The 21,934-nt window shown below is 39.6% G+C and overlaps 1 protein-coding gene across 1 annotated transcript; it reads right to left on the bottom strand.

Moving 5' to 3' along the window:
* Positions 1–1,642: 1,642 nt before the first annotated feature.
* On the bottom strand, positions 1,643–14,033 carry tnfaip6 (tumor necrosis factor, alpha-induced protein 6). Its single transcript, XM_030427556.1, has 6 exons — positions 13,842–14,033; positions 10,632–10,769; positions 9,619–9,780; positions 3,112–3,340; positions 2,021–2,061; positions 1,643–1,883 (listed from the first exon to the last, which is right to left on the bottom strand). Exons 1-6 carry the CDS (start codon positions 13,939–13,941, stop codon positions 1,762–1,764), a joined length of 792 nt encoding a protein of 263 aa, XP_030283416.1. The 5' UTR covers positions 13,942–14,033; the 3' UTR covers positions 1,643–1,761.
* Between the last annotated feature and the right edge of the window lie 7,901 nt (positions 14,034–21,934).

Raw genomic sequence — 21,934 nt, 5'->3', positions numbered from 1 at the left:
ACAAGAGCCAAAGCTCAATGCACGTTTAGTGTCAGAAACAACAGCAGGCTTTTAAGCCAGTAACTGCAGTGGTTCATCAGTGGGAAATGTTCCTTATACATAGTAAACAAACAAAGCAACAACACAAGCAAACAATACGTCAGGGTGCTACTTCTAGCAAACATGAATAGGGTGTGGTAGCAACAACTCTACAAAAAGCTGTTTTTGAGGTGTTAGTGCTTCGTCTACACTCATTTGTATTTCCGGGCAGCCAGACACACTCGGGATGTGTTGTTGCCTCCCACTGTCCTCAATTAGAAAAAAACCTTAAAGATAAAAGTTTCAAAATAGTCTTAACCAATAATACCTGTCTTGGCAGGTAGTCCAGGCCTTTACTTTAGAGAAATGGAGGAAATATTGTGTATATGTAGTTGCTTTATATGTTATTATGTATCATATAATACAGTATTATGTGTATGTATTATATATGCAGTATATGTATACTATTGTAGAAACAGATAGATTGTTATAGGTCTGGGTCAAAAAGAGCTTTAAGTAATTATCAACTGCTTTTAAATGTAGTCATAAATCAAATGAAGAGAGAACAAGTAGTGTAAGACTGTTACATCAAGTCCAACAGCACATCTTTTACACACATTTAATGAAACACAGATAAGGTCTTAAATTATGGGCTAATGTTAGCTTGCCTAGTGAATAGCAGCTAGCTAACACTTGCATTAACATTAACTGGCTCAAGTTGCTTACTGGCAGATAAAGTGGGTAACAGTTTAGTAAAACCTTTGTTGATTTAATAAGTGTTGTGTGTTACTTGCTGTTTGACTCTCATCTCCGCCTGGAGCACAAGCTGGGGGTCATCAGAACCTTAAACCGTCAGGCTGACACCGTGCCCACGAAGTCAGAAGGGAAGGAGAAGGAACAGAAGCCCTTCAGGAGAGCACTTTAAAACTGTGGCTACGCAAACTGGACCTTGTTCAAAACCTCTTAAAGATCCAGAAGACAGAGAGGGAGGAGGAGACGAGACAACGTAACAACATTGTCATTCCCTATGTCGCAGGAACATCTATAATAAACATGGGATCCCTGTTCACTTTAAACCTACCAACACACTGAGGCAGACATTTGCCCACCCTAAGGACAGAACACCCAGCCATAAACAGTGATGTAGTTTATGCTGTTCAGTGCACTCCTGCCTATCAACACAAATCTATGAAGGAATAAGCCAAGGGCAGGGGTGGAAGAAGTAAACAGGTCTTGTATTGTAGTAAAAGTAGTGTGTGTTCTGTCTGTACTTTCTGTAATAAAAACAAAAAGAAAATGGGTAGGGAACACAGACCTAGACCTATTTGCACAGGATTCATTATCACATGAAAATTTAACTTAAACTACTGCCATGGCCGATTTGCACATGATAAAAATCACAGATAAAATGTAATCAAATTACTGGAGGTACCCAGGTGTTACTAGTCCTGTGTGAATAAGGCTTTAGACCTGATTCAGTCCTCCTGAACTTACACAAGAGTCTGACTTGAAAGACACAGAAATTAGACACTAGAAGAAGCAGCTACGTTGAATATATGAATTATCATATTTTTATTTATAGAAAGTAAGAAGAATGAAACTGCAACACAATTTAATGAACTTGTTCATTTGAATTGAATTATTTATTTAATCAGTTATAAAGAATTAATTATAGTACATGAGCTAACTAATAAACATCATAAATACAGCAACAGGATTACACAAGTGTATTAAAGTGAAGTGTCAGTGAAAATAGTGGGTGTAATTGTTTGAATACAGAGATGCATTGAAGGCAGTATATTGTAGCTGGAAGCCGCCGGCTGTGACTGAAGCATCAGTGAGGAACTTCAGTGTCATCACGTTTCCTGTCAAACAAAGAACCAGAGACAATTTTTACTTTTTTTTTATTCTGGTGCAGCCACATCATGTTTCCTCATTGTGACAACACAGAAACATTTTATGTTTATTACAGGACATGTTTATTACTATGAGGACGTCTCACCTGTACTGATGATATCTTCAGGTAGATAATCACCACAGAATCTGTAAACAAACAGATTCACATTAGACTTTCACAACACATTCTCCTCCACTCAAACAAATGCAGAGGGCAGGACAATTCATCTCTATTCTCACTACACTTCTACCTCTTTGTTCTCTGGCACAGTCTACAGTTGGTAAGGAATTTGTCACTATAGCGCTGAAACAAATAGTTGATTAATCATTTAGCCAATCAAAACAAATAATTCACAAACACATTTGATAATCAGTTAATCATGTTTGTGGTGTATAGGACAAAAATACCTAATATTTTGTCTTTTTCAGCTCCTCAAATGAGAGGATTTGCTGTTTCTCTCTGCTTTATGTCAATGTAAACCTGAATGTATGTGTTGTTTGGACTGTAGGTCCTAAAATTAAGTCCAAATTCTAAATTTAAGCTTGGACTAAATTCTTTTATCAAATACTGCTTTTTAATAGAGTAAATTATTTTCATTTTAAGACTTTTTTAGTCTAAAGACTACATTATTAACTTGAATAATTCAACAAAATTAACAGATTCATCACTAATAATAATCATTAGTTACAGCCCTGGTAAATGAATTAGATTAAAAAAATAATAATAATAATTGACAGTGAGAAGTGCTAAATATGCATGACTATCTAGTTGAAGGAAAATAACCGGATGTGAGCTGATGTTCAACCACAGGTCACAGTGTTCATACAGTCACAATTGAAAAAAATGTCATTAATTATTACTGTTTCATCTGTCATAAAAGAAACATTTGTTTGAGTGAGTTATTTTCACCAGGGATTAGTCAGCACATGCACTGTTGCTATGGCTACCCACACTTTTATATACAGTGACCTAGCTCGTAATGTTTATTTTTTGGTCCTGTGACCTCAGAACAGTTTCTGTAAACTTTTCTGGATGTGAGAATGTAATGTGGTAGTAACTGATGGAGATATATAAACAGTTGCACTCATTATGTATCAGCATAATGTAATGAATTGACTCTTTACATATGCCTGTTTCAGTTCCACAGAGTTTTGTGAGTTTACACACTTCCTACTTTTTCCCTTAATGATCCTCACCTCCCAGCAAAGCCGGAGATATCATCGTAGCTGTCATACACCTCCAGGTAATCTGCTAGACACCCTGTGTCATCCTCCACATCAAATTCCCGGAAGTGGAGGCGGATCCTCTGGCCCAGGCGTACACGGATGTGCCAGTAGCAGATCTGTTGGTCCTGATACTCCTCAGGGAAGCCAGGAGACTGAATGACCTTCTGCAGCTCTGTCAGCACCCCACCACACTCCTTAGCTGTAACACACATGGATGACATGGACTGATTAGTCTTCTCAAGTACAGTTTCAATGCTGCGTGTCTTTAGCATGGGTTCAGGAACCCATGTTAGGTTCCATTATGTAATGAAAGAGCCATGCAAGAATTACAAGACATTTTACATTTCTAGCAAACAGTTAATCAGGCTACATATATAGTTCCTGTATTTGGGCTGCACTGACACAATCTGCCCCTCCATCCAGCCACAGTCCCACCTCTTCTTTGCTGTTCTCCACTGATCCACCAGATGCCCTCAGATATCACCTCTTTTTCTCTATTGCCTGACTGCCTCACCCAATCACACCTCTGTTCTCTCTTCCCTCATCTGCTCTGCAGTTACCTGGTCTGCTATACCCACTCTTTCACCTGTTTCCCCTCACCCCCATCAGCCCTACAGATATTAAACCAGCCCATTCACACTCATATTCATTGTAGTTGGTCTTTACTTTCATATTCATGGTTGTTACCTGAACCCGCCTGCTGCCCTCCTGGTCCTGTAAACTTTGCGTTCCTGCACCAGCTCTGGCTCCTGTTGTCCTGCTAAGACCAACCTTAGCACCTCAAAGCACCACACAATATAAATAATGTGATGCTCGAACTGCATGACAACTTGCCAATGCCCACATCTCTGATTCATATAAGTCTTTTGATGTGTTAAATTACATCTATTTCCGTTGTTGGAAATATTGGGAATGTAATTTTTCTGCACCAGAACCCAACGAGGCAACGGATTGGAAAAAAAACACAAACCGCTACATTTAATGGTGGAGATCAAGTTAGCTACCCATTTGGGAAAGATACATCAGCAAATTTCTTCGATTGTGGTGATAAAAATTATTTAACTGCTTCCATCAACTGCAAACAACACCATTCGAGTTTGTATGTTGCCATCAGGACTATAGCAGCCCAATGCAGACATTGGTAAGTGACAGACGTTTGGATAATGGTCCATGTCACATTGCAGCAATTTATTCCATGTATTCAACCTTTATTTAACCAGGTGTCTTATGATACATGGTTGTTTTAGTAAGAGAAACTGAACCAAAATGGTGGGTTTAAATAAGAGTCTCACAAAAATTGGAAACATTCACATTTAGCACAATGACATAGGACCTATGAGGCACAAAGGAGATAAGTGTTAATTACTGATGACAGTGATTATTGGATTGATCACTGGTGGTGAAACCTTTGCGTTTGTGGAGCGTGTTCATTGGTATCATGCAAGTTCTCGCCAACAAAAAAGGTGACTTATCAACTGCCATTTATCAGGGTGACTGTATTGAAGTTGTATGTATATATATATATATATATATATATATATATATATATATGTACATATATATGCAGCCATGTGATGTAAAACAGGTGTTATCTATCACTTTTACCTCAACAGGTGATAGTCTGACAGCCCCCTCAGCTTCAGCAGAGAGATGTAAAGCAGCCAGTTCACTACTTAATCTAATAAGTCAAGTCAAGTAAAGAAAGGATGTATCTTTACAACTACTTTTTTCAAAATGTGGCCCTTAAACAACCCTGTTTCCAGCCCTTTGATCATTTTGTTAGTAGGCATAACACTAATCAGCCAGTTTATCACTTATGTCTTTTTCTAGGCACTGAAGTACATTTATTTCAGTTAAAAGTGTGAGAATGTGTGAGAATCAAACTGACAGCAAGATTTAAATTGAAAAAGGTGCATTGTTTTTTTTTCCTGTACTTTTGTGTGAATATTTTTCCTTTTTCAATTATGAAAACTAATAAAGAGAGCAGCAACATTTTTGAACACACTTAAAGCACTTGCTTTACAGAGGAGGAATTTGAAAGTCTGGCCCCTTGGCACTTAGACAAAACCTAGTGATATGAGCTGTGTGTCACTGTCTATGACCTCCATCAGCAACACAAGCATTGGCTATTGTTGCATTTTGGTATATTTAAATTCTCTATTGTCGGTGATGATGTGAAACACTTTAAATGCCTGTCTTTCAGTGTAATTGTTGTAATGTTGTGGTGTTGTCTGACAGTTGCCGTGGACGCAAAATGGATTTCTGAAAGAATAATAAACACAACTGAGTATACAGCTTCTTCTTTGTGTTGTTGTTGTATGAGACTAATGAATTCTTTTAAAGTAATGAATATCCTGGAAGCACAAGGGAGAAATAAGCAGTAGGATCTCAGTAGATTAATACATAGTGGTCTACAAAATTGAAAACAAAAAGTAATAAAGGCACACATCTTTCTTTTCTCTGTAGGATTACAGGGGACAGAGCATAACCCCGCACATACACAGGTTAGTCAACTACCCCAAATGTGCACAAATCAGTAATACATTGTATATCACTAGAGTAAAAAGGTCTGGACCGCTGTAAACTGAGGACATTTGAATAAATGTTGTGTCTGTGTATGGCCACTTTAAATCAGCTACAATATATTCCTTCAATCAGCGGGTGGGATCGTGCATCTGTTCATGTGAGGAATTTTGGTTTGGGGGTCTGTCTCTTGCGTGTGAGCTCCAAATGAACTCAGAACAGGAAAAAGAACCTTTTTGAGTAAATGAAATCAAACACACATGTTGAGACTGGTGACAATGGCATCAAAAGCTTTTCCACTAGACGTCCTGAAGGGACAAGGAATCCAATGTGGTTTAACATCATTTCTCATTTATAGTTCATTAAAAAAGTAGGCCAACATCCATCACTGGGACAAAGTTTAGCCAACATGTCTGTTGTCTACGGTAGAATGTCCCTCTCAGTATATACTTACAATTCTTAAAGATTAAAACTTTTAAAATCAGCAATTTTATATAAAAGTTTAGTGAGGCCCGCAGACTGGAGTGTGGGTTGCAATTGCTGTTTGGTATTGTGTGTTATTACTGTGTGTCATTGTATGTACTGTTTCTGTATACTGTACATGGTGTGTGGTGCTGTGAAAAGGAATTTCCCCTGGAAAGTCTAAAAAATATTAACAGTGGATCAAATGACTGTAAGAAGTGACGAACCAACACAGAATCATCCACCAACTCAGTAACTCCCCTCAGCTCGACAAAGCTTTACATCTTTCAGCTCACTGTTTTGATTCTTACAGCCCACAGCTTCACTGTTTAGTCTCAGTCTCACAAGCTAGCATGTTTCATCATGGCCCAGGACAGGAAGGCTCTACAGCAGCTGATTAAAACCCCCAGAACATCACTGGTACCATCTACAGAGCATCAATGACATCAGTGAAGTGAGATGTCTGCACAGAGCCCCAAGATACTAAAAGACAACACCCACCCAGCCATAGTCTGTTCACCCTGCTGCCATCTGACAACAGATACACAAGTATCTGCTGCTGTACCACCAGACTACAGAGCAGATTCATTCTCCAGGCTGTGACACTCCTCGATTCATCATCAACACTACACCAAAAACAAAAAAAAGTTGAAAAAGAGTTGTAGAATGATACTAACCTTTAACTTTTATATTTCTACTTCACAACATTTACTTGACAGCTTGAAATGTGTAGATGAAGAGTTTTAGATGCCAAACACATTAGGAAGGCAAAATATATGACACACTTATAACACTTTGAGAGGGACAGTGTTAGCAAACAATAGTCTGTGTACACATCTAACAGTCAGTACTTTTCTCACTGAAAATGGAGTTGGTGAGAACAAATCTGGGGGCCAAAACAATGACAGGACAAAAGAGGACAAAGAGATATCCATGATTATATAAGAACTATTGATACAGAAGAGCTAAATATTTAATAGGATTTAGTGGAGACCAAAACAGAGCTAAAAGGATGGTGAATATTTGACTTCCAAATAAATACTGATGTTGCTCTGTGTCAGCTGGAAGTGTATATGAGCAACTGTTTACTGACAAGTACACTTACCAACTATTAAAGATGAATATATTTCCGTGTAGCGTTTACAGTTTGTGTCCGTTTCCTGTAAATAGTTACTGTTATTGCCGTAATTATTTTATTGATCCGTACATAAAAGGCAAATATCAGAATGTATAAATATATATATAATATATCATCAAACTCTCAAATATTGATCTACAAGTAAAAACATAAAAGTCACCTTTCCATCACCTTATTATGGATAGCTGTTTTAAGTTTTTATGATACTAAGCTTAAACTACTGAACTTTACTGAATGGAGGCACAGTGGCAACATTTAGGACAGTTTTCAGGACGTCACCAGTTTATCACAGACAGTCTGGTTGCATGTTCAGTGTTTTTAGATAAAGTAAAATGGAGTAAAGTGTGACTGTTTTTTTTAGCTCATAATGAATTAGGCAGATAGTGAAAATAATGACTTATACCAGCGACGTGGTTGTTAAAACCTCTCACTCATAGACCAGCCTGTGTGTGAGTTATCACGTACTCCACTGACGTCTTATCCAGACTGATATGTTCTTGCTTCCTCCAGGTTTATTCTTGGTCCGACCATGATAACTCACAGGGAGGAACTGAGATTGTGGCTTTGAGTCAAGGCAACAAAGAGCCCTCTCTGCCACTGTGATCCCACCCTGCACTGGTCACAGTGGTGATGACAGCATCCTGAGTGACTCTGTAGAGCCTCAGACTTGATGACTAATCTCAACCTGTGAGGCTGTGTCTGCCCATCTGGGACTCATGGCTCTGACACTTAACCACAGCGGTAGAGTCATCACTTACTCTTTAAACCACACAGATCCTTTGAAGTATCGGAACCCAAAAAACTACTACAGGGAAAAGCCCTGCATTCAGACATTAACATGTGCTCCATGAATCAATAGTTTGAATTGATTAACTCGGTATGATGATAAAGCAATAGCTCATGAACTCAGTGACAGCCTATTGTCCTCTTTTAGCTGAATGTTTTGGTTTAATGGCAAATTAATTGAACTCGATTTCCAGTCTAATATTCGGACAAACTCACTGACTTCTAGATGTGTAAATAAGTTCTGTTTAGTTAACACGTCAGCCAGAACACGTTTGTCAAGCAATTTCAGGGCAATATGTCTGTTAGTGTATTTTTTAACCAACAATTGTTAACCTCCAATATAAGCTTGCTGACAAAAATGTGACATTTGGTGATTAGACTGCAACGGTTTTGGTTAGATTGAGGCTAAACAATCTACTTGGTTAGGCTACCTAACTTACTTACATACAACTTAAAAACAAATCAGCACTAACATTCGGTCACATGCAGGACTCAAGCCTAACTCTTCCAGGGCAAAGTTTGGTGTGCGACCCATCCAACCACATCAACCTTCCCCAGACTCAAACTCTTCTTGCTCTTTATGCTACTGCAGTAGAGGGCCGTAGAGTGACATTAGAGGAGTAACTGAAGTGTTAGACTTAGAAGAACTGGGTCATGGACCAGGCTGAAAATAATAAAAGTACCTTGTAGCTGTGCAGATTCTTTTGACCACTTAATTTTAGCAAAAAAGAGCAGTAGAGATAAGATAATTATATATTTTCCCACCATAAAGTCACAATTGCTTATTCACTCAAAGGAAATCAACAAAGGAAATCAACAGTCTTGCAGAGTGGTGCACAGAGAGCATCTGTTGCTCAACGTCAGCAAAACCAAGGAGCTAATTGTTGATTTTAGAAAGAAGGAGGCAAACACACACACACACACACACACACACACACACACACACACACACCCCTGTCTACATCAGAGGAGAAGAGGTGGAGAATGTGAACAGTTTAAGGTTCCTTTGAACCAACCTGGTTGAAACAGCACAGAAAAGGCTCTACTTCCTAAGGAAACTGAGAAAGGCTCAATTCTGGAGCTGGATTCTGGTGAACAGCTGCAGTCTGTTCACCCCGCTGCCATCTGGCAAAAGATAGAGATGTATCCACTGCCACACCACCAGCCTTAGGAGCAGCTTCATTCCTCAGGCCTTGAGACCCCGCAATTCATCCTCCGCATGTCATGTCATAAAACAAATGGTTTGTGTTTTCCTGTGCTAATGATTTTAACTTGCAACCATTTGACATAATCATAAAGATGTGCTAAATGCTCCACATTCTTCCCCAGCACTGACTGTGTCTTTCTTTCTGCTGTCTGTTGTTGGGAGTGACCTCATTTGTCATTTTTAGGTCAGAGAATCACAACAATGAGAAGAAAGCTCCAAAGAGGGTGATACCTGATTGTGTGTTTGTCAGTGCAAGCAACACCTTTCACACATAACCATTTAATGAATTCATCAAACTATTGATAAGTATTTCAGTCTGTGCTTAAGCCACTGTTACTTAGAAGAAGAAACTTGTACTCACAGTTTGGGTTGTAGCAGTACACATCCCATTTCTCACTTTTGTTCAGCCTGTATCCATAGTCGATGATGCCCACCTTCCCAAAACCACAGTTTTTGCCAGCTTTAACGATGGGGTAGCCAACACGTCCTTTGTCAAACCATCCAGCTGCACACACATGGAAACCTAAAAAGAGCAGGACAACATGGGTTTAATGCAACAATACACTGATAATAACTACTGTGTTCTTCCAAATGCAGAAAGTCTTTCAACACTGCCAACAGGGCAACCTCAAAATAAAAAACCTGGGTCCGAGCCTTCTAGTGACCATTAAAAGAGTATTTGTTTGTTGGTTTGTTTTTTTCTAATCTGTGGAGACTGGGGCAGAGTTTAGTTTAGAAATACAATCAGCAGACCACGGCCAGAACAGTCCAGATAAAAGCGGGACCTCCTGGGTAGACTGTTGTGGGGGAACTCAGCTGTAAAGACTAACAGGGAGGTGGAACGCACTGCCAGAGCGATGGGCTGGATTCAATCTCTGTGGCAAGGCATTGGCCGGTATTACCCACCCAAGAAGGTGTTAACAAGCTTTTACAATACTCTTGGGGCTGTTTAACATTTGCCACAGTCATACAACTGCAGAGCACTCGTGGAAACGTATGTTTCACAGACTCTTGAACCCCTTCTCCTACATGTTAAAAGCATTCCTGCGGGTTGACAGATGTATCACTACAGTTACATTGGAGACCGGTCCTCTGAGTTGATGTGTCATGGGAGAAAGGAAGGGTAAACACTGCTCTCCCCGCCTCCAGCTGGTGAAATGGACTGATAATGGAAACCGCTTAAGAAAAAGTATCAAGTTAATGGGTCAAACAGCACTCAGTGCCTCATGGGAACTAGTTCAATGAAGAAAAGAGTGTGCCTTGAGCGAGTCATGATGAGTTATGATCCACACACTTTCCCTGGAGAAAATCTGACTGGCAGGAGCTCTGCATGTGTATTGATGGTGATGAGTTTGTGGGTGAGCTGCTGCAGACCTATTTGACGAGCTGCCTCCAGTTGTTCATAAGTTGCCAGCGCCCCTCCCTCGTACTTGCAGACAGCCTTGGCCTCTTTATATGTCAGCTGGTATCTCCCTTTGCGCGATTCCCGGTGGTAAACTCCAGCTGCTTGTTCTGTCAGAGAGAGACAACAAATAAGGCTAGTGAGGCATGGTTGACTATGCTATGGTGGTGACATTGTCTGTAGCGCCCACTGTGATTTGCGTTCAGCTCACTGTGTATTTCTGTTTTTACGTCATATAAAAGTTGAAAATATGACAAATTGTTTTCATTTCACCTCTTCCTGCTTGATTGGCAACTGATAAGAGGATGGATGGTTAAATCCTGGATGGACATATTTCAAGGTAACAACATACTTTATATCCCATTAGCAAATGTTAGCATTCATCCACTTCTGAGCTGACATTACTGTTCGATTACATCTTGTGCATTTCACTTCCAGGCTTTTATAAATGTGTTCAAGATATACGTTGATATTTTAGAATTAATTTGCACCTTTCCCATCATACCGTGTAACACAAACTAATAACGTTAGCTAGGAAGTGGCTGAATGCTAAGGTAAGCTTTAGTCTAATGTTAGCTAACGGGTAATCAAATTTGTTGTTTTCCCCCGAAATACGTCTTGATGTCCCACAGATTTTCACTCTCCAAAGTCTTTTCAGCTGCCGATCGGTCAGAAAGCAGTGATATGATATTGAAAAATGAATGATAATTGAAAGATAAAACCATTTGAGCTTCCCAATCTGAGCATGACGTCAGAGGAAAATGGCCGCTGTGTGAATATGGTCTATAGACAAGCGGGTGACAATGTTTTTAGTGTGAGCGATAACGTTAAATTGATCTAACAAAACATGAAGGAAAAGGCTAACTGTGTGACATTTTTCACCATTTTGGATGTTCACCAACAATTGGGTCACTTGCTCCCTGGCCTCCTCAATAGGGAGTCCACTGCTGAGCCTGTTTTGGCTTTACGCATGCATGACTGCAAAACGAGGCAGAAAGCCCACAATAATTAGCCTCCTGTTGATATTCTGATCTTTTTTCACCTGTTGGATTCATGTTTTACGCTATTTAATTGTTCACTCTCACTGCTACACTAACCTTTCTACCTTATAGTCCTTGAATGGCACACATTTAGTCTAAATAATGTTCACTCTAATTACTTTCTGTAACACTGACCAACTTTTCAAATGAAGAGAGATCAGACTGAGAATCAATGCGACCTGATGTGCCAAACATTTCCCAAGGTTTAAAAAAAACATATCAAACAGAGGACAGAAGTTACATGAACCGATAACAGAACATGCTGTGCTTGTGATTCAGGGAAGGCAAACTCATTAGCACTATGAAACACTCTTCTGTTACTTTCCCTCCCGCCTCATAAAAATATACAGAACGGGGTTCATTAGTGTGAGTCAGAGGTGTGTATGTATGGGAAGCAGCTTGTCTGATTAATATTTCATTACATATGAGTATTATATCCTTTCTGCAAGATTACACAACGTAAAAGGCATTCTATCCTCAAAGGAATAGATAGAGAAAATATTTGAACTATCTTTTCTTATGACTCTGATCTGTTTGCATCTGGGAAGGCCCTGAGATGAAGTCATTTCCCCATGTTTACTGGCCTTAGGCAGCACTCAGCCTGGTCATAAACATGCAGTTTGGCACAGGGGAAAGCTGCTGGTGTGTTGCCTGTTAATCCCTGTTAATCCTTACAATATGCCTTTATGTTGGGATATTTTTTGCTCTGTTTTGCAAAAACCAACACAAAACTATCCCAGGTAAAAGCAGTGCTGAAGATTAGTGAACTAGTGCATAATGTTTCAAGTAGTTAATCTGGCTTTAAATAACTTTTTTTACCATGATTTACCATTCTAAAGTAAACACTGATTGCACCGTGTGCTGGCTGTAGAAAAATGACTTGATCCACATATAGTTTGTTACCTATAAATGTTGCTTTCATTACGCTATCGATTTTCCCCCCCAAAATAAAGCCCATTTATGGCACAAAAAAGGTACAACCTAAACAGGAAGAGGCATTGTTTTCCCTGGTTGCTATCCTCAGGTAACTGTGGAGCAGCTGGAATAACTATGGAAAGTCTACATTGCTAAAAGAAAAAAGAACTTTGCTGATGGAGGAGGTAAAGAAGGTGAACAGGGAGAGTGACAGAAACTGAGGTACACCAGGAGCAAACAGGCGGGCATTCACTCGATTGAGAGCACCCGTGTTGTGTCAGATACTGTTGCCCTGCTGATGCCCTGCTCTTCCTACCTCCTTTCTACTAGATCAGTAAGTAACAAAACCCACCTGCTTATTATTACAACCAGGTGTTTTACTCTTCATAGCACTGAGATGGTTTGTTCTGGGTCAAATTGAGATCCTTACAGTGGACATTTGCTTTGAACAGCCGCCCGGCTGTTAGCAGTTGAAAGGTTGTCTGATTGTGCTTTAAATCATGTTCTGCCATGTTCTGTCCAGCTAACTGCAGAAATAATAATAAAAAAAAACATTTGGAGCCATAAAAGGAAAGAAATTATTTTTTTTACTTCCATGCCTATTACTATTGATTCTCTACTGGACTTAAGATGACATCACTTGCACTTTCTCATGACTATAGTGGAGTCTTAATAAGTTTGAACGTTTTACAATAAACTTTTTTTTGCTGGTATGCGACTTTTTGGTATCATATTGAGTTATAATTTGTAACCATCTGAAATTGACTTATATTTAAATGAGTTTTTCTAAGTGGCTCTAATTAACCAAGCTAGACTTCTCCCTAGTGAAACGTTGCTGTCCTACAACTTCTGACTTCTTTCTTTCTAATTGGCAGATTTCAATATGCGTTCAAACTCTCTGTAATAGTAACTGATAACATGTGAAGTGGAACATGTTCTTACAGGTGACACTGAGACAGTCTGCTATTTGGATTGAACTTCAGATCGCAGCCTGCTGGGTTTGATCAATATGAAAGAAGCGTTTAAAGTCAGGAGACAACTTGAACTTCTGAATTTAACCTGAAGTGGATGTTACTCGATCATTTGTGTCCCGATCAGGTTTCCACCGTTCACACTCAGTAGCCTCCACTGAACCTGCTAACAAAGTGCTTACATCTGAGCGGAGACATCTTTTATAGCTACAACGACAAGAAGTAAGCACGAGCGAGAAGAAAATAAGTTGTTTACCCAGCCAGATGGAGTTATGAAATATTCCGTTTTTGAAGCCCCATGCCCGCGCCTCCTTCAGCAGGAACCCGAGAGACAGCAGGAGGGTGAAGACGCGCATCCTGCTGCTGCTGCTGCTGCTGCTACCGCTGCTGCTGCTGTGGTACTGAGGAGGTGTGAGGAGGTGTGAGGAGGTCTGAGCTGCTGCTGCTGCTGCTGCTGCTGCTGCCTTTATATCCGCACTGCCAACCAGCACACATGGACCTCCTGGCTTTTACTCAGTGACTCACTGTAGGTTCACTCAGTAGCACTACTGGTCACTCATTACTGTATTTATGTCTAGTTTTGTTTTTCTTTACATGTATATTTGAAAGATGAAAAAATATATATATTTATTTTATTTTTCAGTAAAGGTCGTCAGATTCATATTTTTCTCATATAATATGCTCATACTTGAACAAAGTCCTGTTAAAAAAAATAAAATGTCAACCCTTAGAAAGAGAGAGAAGAAGAGGTTTCATCAAGCAGATGAGGGTCGTGTCATTCTTCAAGGTCCCCAAAAGGCTAAAATCTCTTAAGATTGTATAAAGTTGTCCACAGCGGACAGAGCGCAGCCACAACTCACCAGCTACACCTGCTCAACGATTCAAAAGCATCATTTACCTTTGTGAAAACATCTGTTCTTCACAGAACATGCTGTTACACTAGATCATTTTAAATCTTACACTTGTTTTTCTGTAACTTGAAGCTGCATTTAATCGCCAGTCAGTTCAGTCATCATCAGGTTATTACTCTGGAGGGAGGTCTGACAAATGTGATGACGTGTAGTGTTGTAGAACACATGACGAACGTAACCCTTACCCAACATTCACTGCTCCTCTAGCTGTGGTCCACTAACAGCTGAGCTGTGCTTTAGCTGATACATTGTTTCTGTCTCTGCGTGAGTGTTACACAAGTGCAGCTGTGGGACGCTTGAGCAGAGTGTCTCCCCCCTCTCAAGGTTCAAGCTTCATTTATTGATTAAAAAAGATGAAAAGCAACTGGATAGTGTTTCCTCACTCTCTTCCCTTTTCACTCGAGCTTGATCAGTCGACCTGGGACCTCTCCTTCTCCCCTGGCTGTCGGTGCCTCATCCCAGATGTTCTGGATCTGGATCTTGGTCCTCCATGCGGGAATTTCAGCCTCTTCTCTTGTCTCTCTCTTTCCTCCTGTGTTTTTGTTGCATTCTCCTACGTGTGTGGATGGTGTGCTTGACCTTTGCTCGTATGTTTTTGCTGTCTTCTCTCCGGGTCTCGATAGTTGCTCAGTGTCTTCCGGGATCCAATCTTCATATCAGTATTTTTGTCATCATGATCGTACACTCAATTTATACACAATTTTACAATGTTGGTTTTTCCATTCTGGGGAAAGGGCTCTCCCTGAAGTTTCCTCCCTTTTTTCCATGTTAAAAGGTTTTGGGGGGAGTTTTTCCATATCTGCCTCGAGGACAGAGGGTGTACTGTATAGACTATAAAGCCCCTTAAGCACATTTTGCCCACTGCTGCTGGACATAGGCTCGATAAGAACAGTGCGAGTGAGCCAAATAAGTGTCATAAAACCAGAGCAATGAGCTACAGAGGCAGGGGTGTTGTGCAGAGGTGTAGTGCTGGGTGATCACTTTCAGTGGGGGTCACAAGTGAACCCTTTTAACCTCACATGTAATCATTTCAACCATTGTCATTGTGATAATATTGATAATGCAGCTTAATTAAGGTGACGTTTTAAATACATAATATTTTCCTGCGTTGTGCTGTGTTTCTGTTCCAGCAGAGGAAAGGAGTTCCTCTGCCCAGCTCTCCTGCAGAGCTCCGTCAGTACAGTTGCACAACACAGTCTGCAGGGGGGCTGACACACCATGTGTGGAGATTCACCAGATGTTAGGTCTCTTGCACAGCTTCAATAATAGGGTACACCACCAGGAACACATTGTGAGTTGTAATGAAGTTGACTGTCACTATAACTTAGATACTTTATGCCCACTTTATTTTTTTCTATGTATAAAAGATGAATTGGTTATCTAAAATGTAAAAATAAGTTGTTTGTGGTGACGAGCCCACGGAGAATGACCCCGTTTTTACCCAACACCTACAGAGCATTTCAACTTCTTTCACCACATCATTTTGGTTTTATGGCCCACAACTTTACTGCTTTTGTTCAGTTTCACTGTACTCAGCAACATGGTTTCCAAATAAATCTTGTCATTTTCATAATATCAGCTAAAGCCACTGTACGCTGCTTGTCGAACACCAAACAGCAAACAGATACAGGCAGCGACAAACCGGTGAACATTGTGGAGCATTACGAGTTGAAGAGCAAGTTATTTCCCTCAGGACTTGGTGAAAACCGAATCAGTGACTGAAAAGAGAAGTCAGTACTGAACGTACATTTACCAGGTCAGTAAAAACTGACTGCAATGTAATAATAGCGTTGCATCACGTCTGCTGTGAAAATAGGCAACGGTTTGCTAACTCTTTCACCGTATGAGCTTCACGGGGTAAGAATATGACAGTGATGTGTTTACAGTCTGTTGCATTGTTTACCAAGTGGACAAAAAATCATGATTGAATGTATGAATGGAGGGTTCTATTAGCTCCATTTGCTCAGGTCTTGTGTGTCTCTGGTATCATAAATCATCATGTCCTGACGGTGTCACATAAATGTCACATCCTGGTGCCCAAATGAGGAACCAGCAACTATCAGGGACGTCAAATCAAGTTCTGGGTGTGGAGTCACGAAATAGGTGACGTGATCTTCTGAGTTACTTACATTATAGCAATTGGAAATGCAAAAGCAAGTGTCCAACTCTGAGACTTTTTGCAATCCTTTCAAAATGATGTGCCTTGGTAAGCAATGTGATACCTCAGTTTGCAGTGGGGTATCTCCTCTTCTTAGAATTACAGGTTAATGTGCGAGGGCACACAAACACATGCACACACACACAAACACACACACACACACACGCACACACACACACATACAAACACACGCACATACCAGTGGCTGCCGGGTAAAATTGTCCTGAATTGTTTCCAGATCTGGGAGGAAATGACCTGTACCGTCTTAATTCTCAGTGCGCCTCTCCCATTCAAACCCACACATGGAAAGTCCGACTCAGACGTAGTAATTTAGAAATACTGTATATTACGGCAGCCTTTTTTAATAGGATATTCATCATCATTTCCATGTGTCCTACATGGGCAAACTGCTCAGAGTGACTACTCTGTATCATGATTAAAACAACAATTAAAGTACACTAACTTATTTATAGTACTGACATCATGTCTGTCATGAGGGTAAACATGTCCAATACATGCTCAGAAATAAATCAGAGAAAAGACATTGCACTGACAGAGCTCATACAAGAGAAACTGACTGATTTTAAGTGACTGTTTTATAAACAGACTGAACAGAAATGTGTACAAACTGACGTTAAGTTTATAAAATCTAGATTAGTAAAGCAGCAAAGGCAAGAACATTGGCATATACGGAAAGAGGAGACTGTATGAGTGCAATACTCTTACGTCATGGAAAACCTTTAACATGTAGTAACTATGGAATACTTCCTCTGTATGTATGATTCACACAGTGTGTATAATGCTGACCAGCAGAATTTATGCCTCTGTGCTGTCAGGATGGCTTTAGTGTGGGCTTTGATTTATATTTGAGCACAGGATTTGACCTGTTGACCGTCTGCTGTTGTACATCATGAAGACATGTCAGGCTTTTATCATACACCTGAATTAGATTATTCCCTTCACTTTGTCACATGGCCTCAAAGAGAAAGTTTCCCTCATCCATCCATAGAAAAGACCATTGCCGTTAAATCATTCATAGCTTCAGTGCTAACAATCTCTTGATTACTATGATAGTGTAGTAGACATGGGTCTAATTGCAGAATAGGTGAAGCCTTTCTTCACAGTGCTCGGTCTTGTCTTTATAAAGAGCATTTACAACCATGTAAGAATAAATAGAAGCCTGAGTGATCCTTCAGTCAAAATAAAACAAAAGATATGTGTAGAATGGGATAAAGGGGATAAAAAAATGATATTATATATTAAAATATATATTTAAAATTAACTTCTGAAAAAGCAAAAGACTACATTTATTTGACTATGAGTGAAGTCTGGACCAATCACAACAGTCATAACATCAAAGCTGCAAATTAATTTTGTCTAATGAGACTAGACAGAAATGGTATAATAATTCAAAGAAAACAACAAGACACAACGACAAAAAAACGAAGGCAGGACAGGAGACAGAGCTGTAAATTCACCTGGCAAATTCAAACTGTATTAACATCTTTAAATAAAAGGAAAGAGACTAATCTAATCTTACAGCATTAATCAGTTTATTAGGGCACCTTAGGCTAGAACAACAAGCAGAGAATCACACACATATTATATTACCATATGAAGTAAGGGCTTACCTGTTGTTGCACATCCAGCAGACATGGAGTGAGCTAACAGTAGGTTCTCGCTCTTTTTTTTTTTCTTTTTTTGCTGCAATTTTGGTCAGAAATATCTGTTTAGCCACAAAATGCTTCATTATGTTCACCAGCTAGTTGCTCATTGTGTTGAGTGTAACATGGTTCCATTTATGGGTTTATTGTTTATTGTGCCTTTCTGATGGAAACATTGGCCTGCTGAGCTGAAATGAGGCTGATGAAAGAGGTGAGTAAACCAAAACAGTACAATTGCAGGATACATCTTAAACTGGCACGGGTCATCAGGGCCAAGGACAGGAATGCTCTACAGTAGGTGATCTACATCTACAGAGCATCAGTGAAGTGAAAGGTCACCACAGACTCAAGCAGAAGCAGAAGTAATGCCATATGGCAGAAGACACAGAAGAATCTGCTGCTGTACCAGGGTACAGAGCAGCTTCATTCACATAGTCTCATCGCTCCACTGTGAATAGATTGTTATTGACTATTACAGTTTTTATGGATTGCTTTGATGCAGCAGTCAACTCAAACTCCACATTTTCAAAACAGTTAACACACAGGCCGAAACAGTGGCACTCATGGTCAAAATGACCCATTTTGTTTGCAAAAGGCTCTAACCATGCCAAAACATTTAAAATATGCAACAAAAGCTAATTTTGCCTTCAATCAACACAACATGCAAACAAGTGTATGAGCTCTTCCAATCAACCATTACACAGTGGACAACAAAATACAAAATACAGCACTCAGTGCGAATCGGTGCACCATTGCTTGTCATTGTGACCTATTACTCTACGTAGCTTTCATGCCAGTGCCATTTGTTGTCAAATTTGCCGTCTTGCAAAGAATTGAATCCAGAATCAGAAATGCTTTGATGCATTTTTTGATTCCATTGATTCCTTTTTTCGAACTGTGGCTGAAAACTGAAATACTGTAAATATTACACAAAATACATGGAAACCAAAATAAAATCTATTAGAGTATAAGAAAATAAGAAAGCTGGTAGTCTCATAGTTCACAAAACATTTCTGCAGCTTCACAGCAAGCATTTTCCTGAACAACTGACCTGTTTTAAAACATAGAAAAGAAGTTAAAGATATAAAATATTACAGTAAAGTATAACAATCTATTACTGTAAAGTATAAGAAATAGCCACTATTGATACTCAGTCTCTTCTGTCTTGACGATGGGGCCACATGGGCTCATCCACATCACATTCATTATCCTCTCTTGCAATGAACCAAGGGAAAAATCTTCTTGCATGCCATCCAACCTTGACATTCCTCTGCACCTATTTCTCACTCTCATCTGCCTTAGACCTCTTCAATCCATGTTGGCAAAGAACAACACAGCCGCTGCACTTTTTAAGGCCTGCAGACTGATTGCTCATTGAAGATTTGTGTTTAGGAGTGTCAAACAGGTGCTTTAGTGATTTCATACTGATGTAGGTAGTTTCTAATAGTTAGGAACAAATGGTTTCTGTTTGGTTACCATAGCTAAAACAATGGAGTTTGGACTGCTCGAATGACATCCGTGTTAACTGTTCTACAAAAGGGTGGGGAAAATGTGTCAATTCAATGAGAAAGGGTTAACACATTTGCAAGAGTCCCTATCTGCTGGGCATTAAAAGAGGCCTACGCATTTCCAAGTGGTCAAAATACCCTGATATAACAGCTTGACAGTTATTCATTTCATGTTGATTTTGTATGCAATTTCAATACATTTAGTTTGATTGTCAGTGTCCAGAATGAATGTAAGCTATTTGGAAATTGTCAGCAGTAGCAGGAAATCCTGCACAATATCCCTGAGAGTTGGGGGTGGCATGTTGAGTAATTACTGCCCTGAAATGACGTGACATCCTCTCCACATATGTCAAACATGTTTCTGGGGCAGAGCTTGTTTTATTGTTCAAACTCTCTCACAGACTTGACCATTAACTGTGAACCTCCACATGCATGCTAAATGCAACAGGCCCATATGGGGAAAGGCTGGATGGATGACGAGGGAGATGCAGAGCAGAATAGTGTCTTTGTTTCTGGACTGTTTTCCACCTTGAGGTCTCACAGCTGAACTGACTGACTTCCATGACTTAACATCTTGGCACTGGGATGTGTCAAACCAGAGCTGGTGGAGGTGGTGTTCCTCACTCTGGTGGTCTATGACACACACACACGCGCTCTCATCCATGCACACTCATGCTAACCCACCCCCTTTACAATTTCTTTAAATGTCTCTCCTCCTCAGAAGAAGAATATAATCTCTTGTTTATATTGGTTTCTTATTTACCTTTTTTATCCATCCATATGCATAAAAGTTAGAACATGTGCCTTTGGTTCTACTAATCACTCTTCTACTCAAAGTCTCAATATTAAATTTAAATTTAACCACTGCAGAGGAAAATCTCTAATTTAAGATTAGTAATAAGAATAAGAAGAGTCCACAGCCACAGTTCAACCTGTGATTAACATGAATGTGTCAAGTGTTCATGGCCAGCCATCCAATAGTTGTTGAAACCTTTTAAAAGATATCATATGTGTCATACATAGCATTTCCACATTCAATAGTTCCATGAGTTGTGTGCTCACATTAACCCAAATGTTGGCAGCAATGTTCAAACCAGAGAAATCCAAAAGTTTCCACAAGGTTATGGTGCATTTTATTTGGTTGCCTGTTGCTTTTAGTTGTGGGTAAACATAGGAAACACTAGATAATATGCTGGAGAGTCTGGGAACACGACTCAACATAGTGTGAATATCAATCTTTAAAACTTCCTCATGAACGTTACTTTTGGATAACCTCGATACCATCCATCCATTCATCTATTATCTGAATCCACTTATCCTTTTCAGGGTCCCGGGGGGCTAAGCCGATCCCAGCTGACATTGGATGATGGCGAGGTAGACCCTGGAGAAGTTGCCAGTTCATCACAGGGCTGACACCTCAACACCAAACTTAAACAAATACAAGAAAAAAAGAAATATCAGGAGGTGACTTTTACTTAATCTTGATAAAAGATGTGTGTCTTCTTAGGTAATAGACACTTCATCACATGTGCATGGTTACAGACTAGTATATCATTCTTTACTTTAAAATTGTAATCCTGTTGGTAATCACACTTTATTTTTTTACCAATGTGTCTAATCTAGTTACATCTTTTGGTTTGTAACTTTACTGGAATACATTTACCTTTGTTTGGATCCTTTTTAGATAACCCTGTTATATGTATTCTGTTCATCCGCTTGGAATGAAACTTTAGTCAGCTGATGGTGAAATGAAAAGTTAAAGGATCACTGAGGTCATTAGGAATCAACCCTTTAGGGCTGGTCTTTATGATTTGGGCGAGGTCCCTTAGTTCCAGTTAAAGCCATTTGAAACTTTGTTTTAGGTCAGGTTTCTCTCTGTATGTTCTCATAACCTTGGAACTGGGTGGGTTTGGTTTGATGAGATTTGATTGACAACGCTGGTAACACAAGTAAACAACCACACAACCATCATCAGTTTCTGATTCAAATGTTGCCAAAAACTGTTCTGACTTTGAAAGATTATTTCATGCTCATTTAAGACAATTATCACTCATAGTAAGAAGCTGATTCATAAGAGCCTGTAATGGAAATCTTTCTGTTTTCTGTCT

This window comes from Sparus aurata, chromosome 9 (assembly GCF_900880675.1).
Source record: "Sparus aurata chromosome 9, fSpaAur1.1, whole genome shotgun sequence".
Classification (NCBI taxonomy): domain Eukaryota; kingdom Metazoa; phylum Chordata; class Actinopteri; order Spariformes; family Sparidae; genus Sparus; species Sparus aurata.
The sequence above is the reverse complement of the archived record's forward strand: the minus strand, read 5'-3'. Positions and strand labels throughout refer to the sequence as shown.

Bases quoted from the DNA above. Each gene is read 5' to 3' on its own strand.
- tnfaip6 (XM_030427556.1), bottom strand. From the start codon at position 13,941: ATGCGCGTCTTCACCCTCCTGCTGTCTCTCGGGTTCCTGCTGAAGGAG. The intron at 10,770-13,841 runs GTAAACAACTTA...TCTCTCTGACAG, and splicing joins TCATAACTCCATCTGGCTGG to AACAAGCAGCTGGAGTTTAC. The intron at 3,341-9,618 runs GTGAGTACAAGT...TGTGTGTTACAG, and splicing joins GTACTGCTACAACCCAAACT to CTAAGGAGTGTGGTGGGGTG.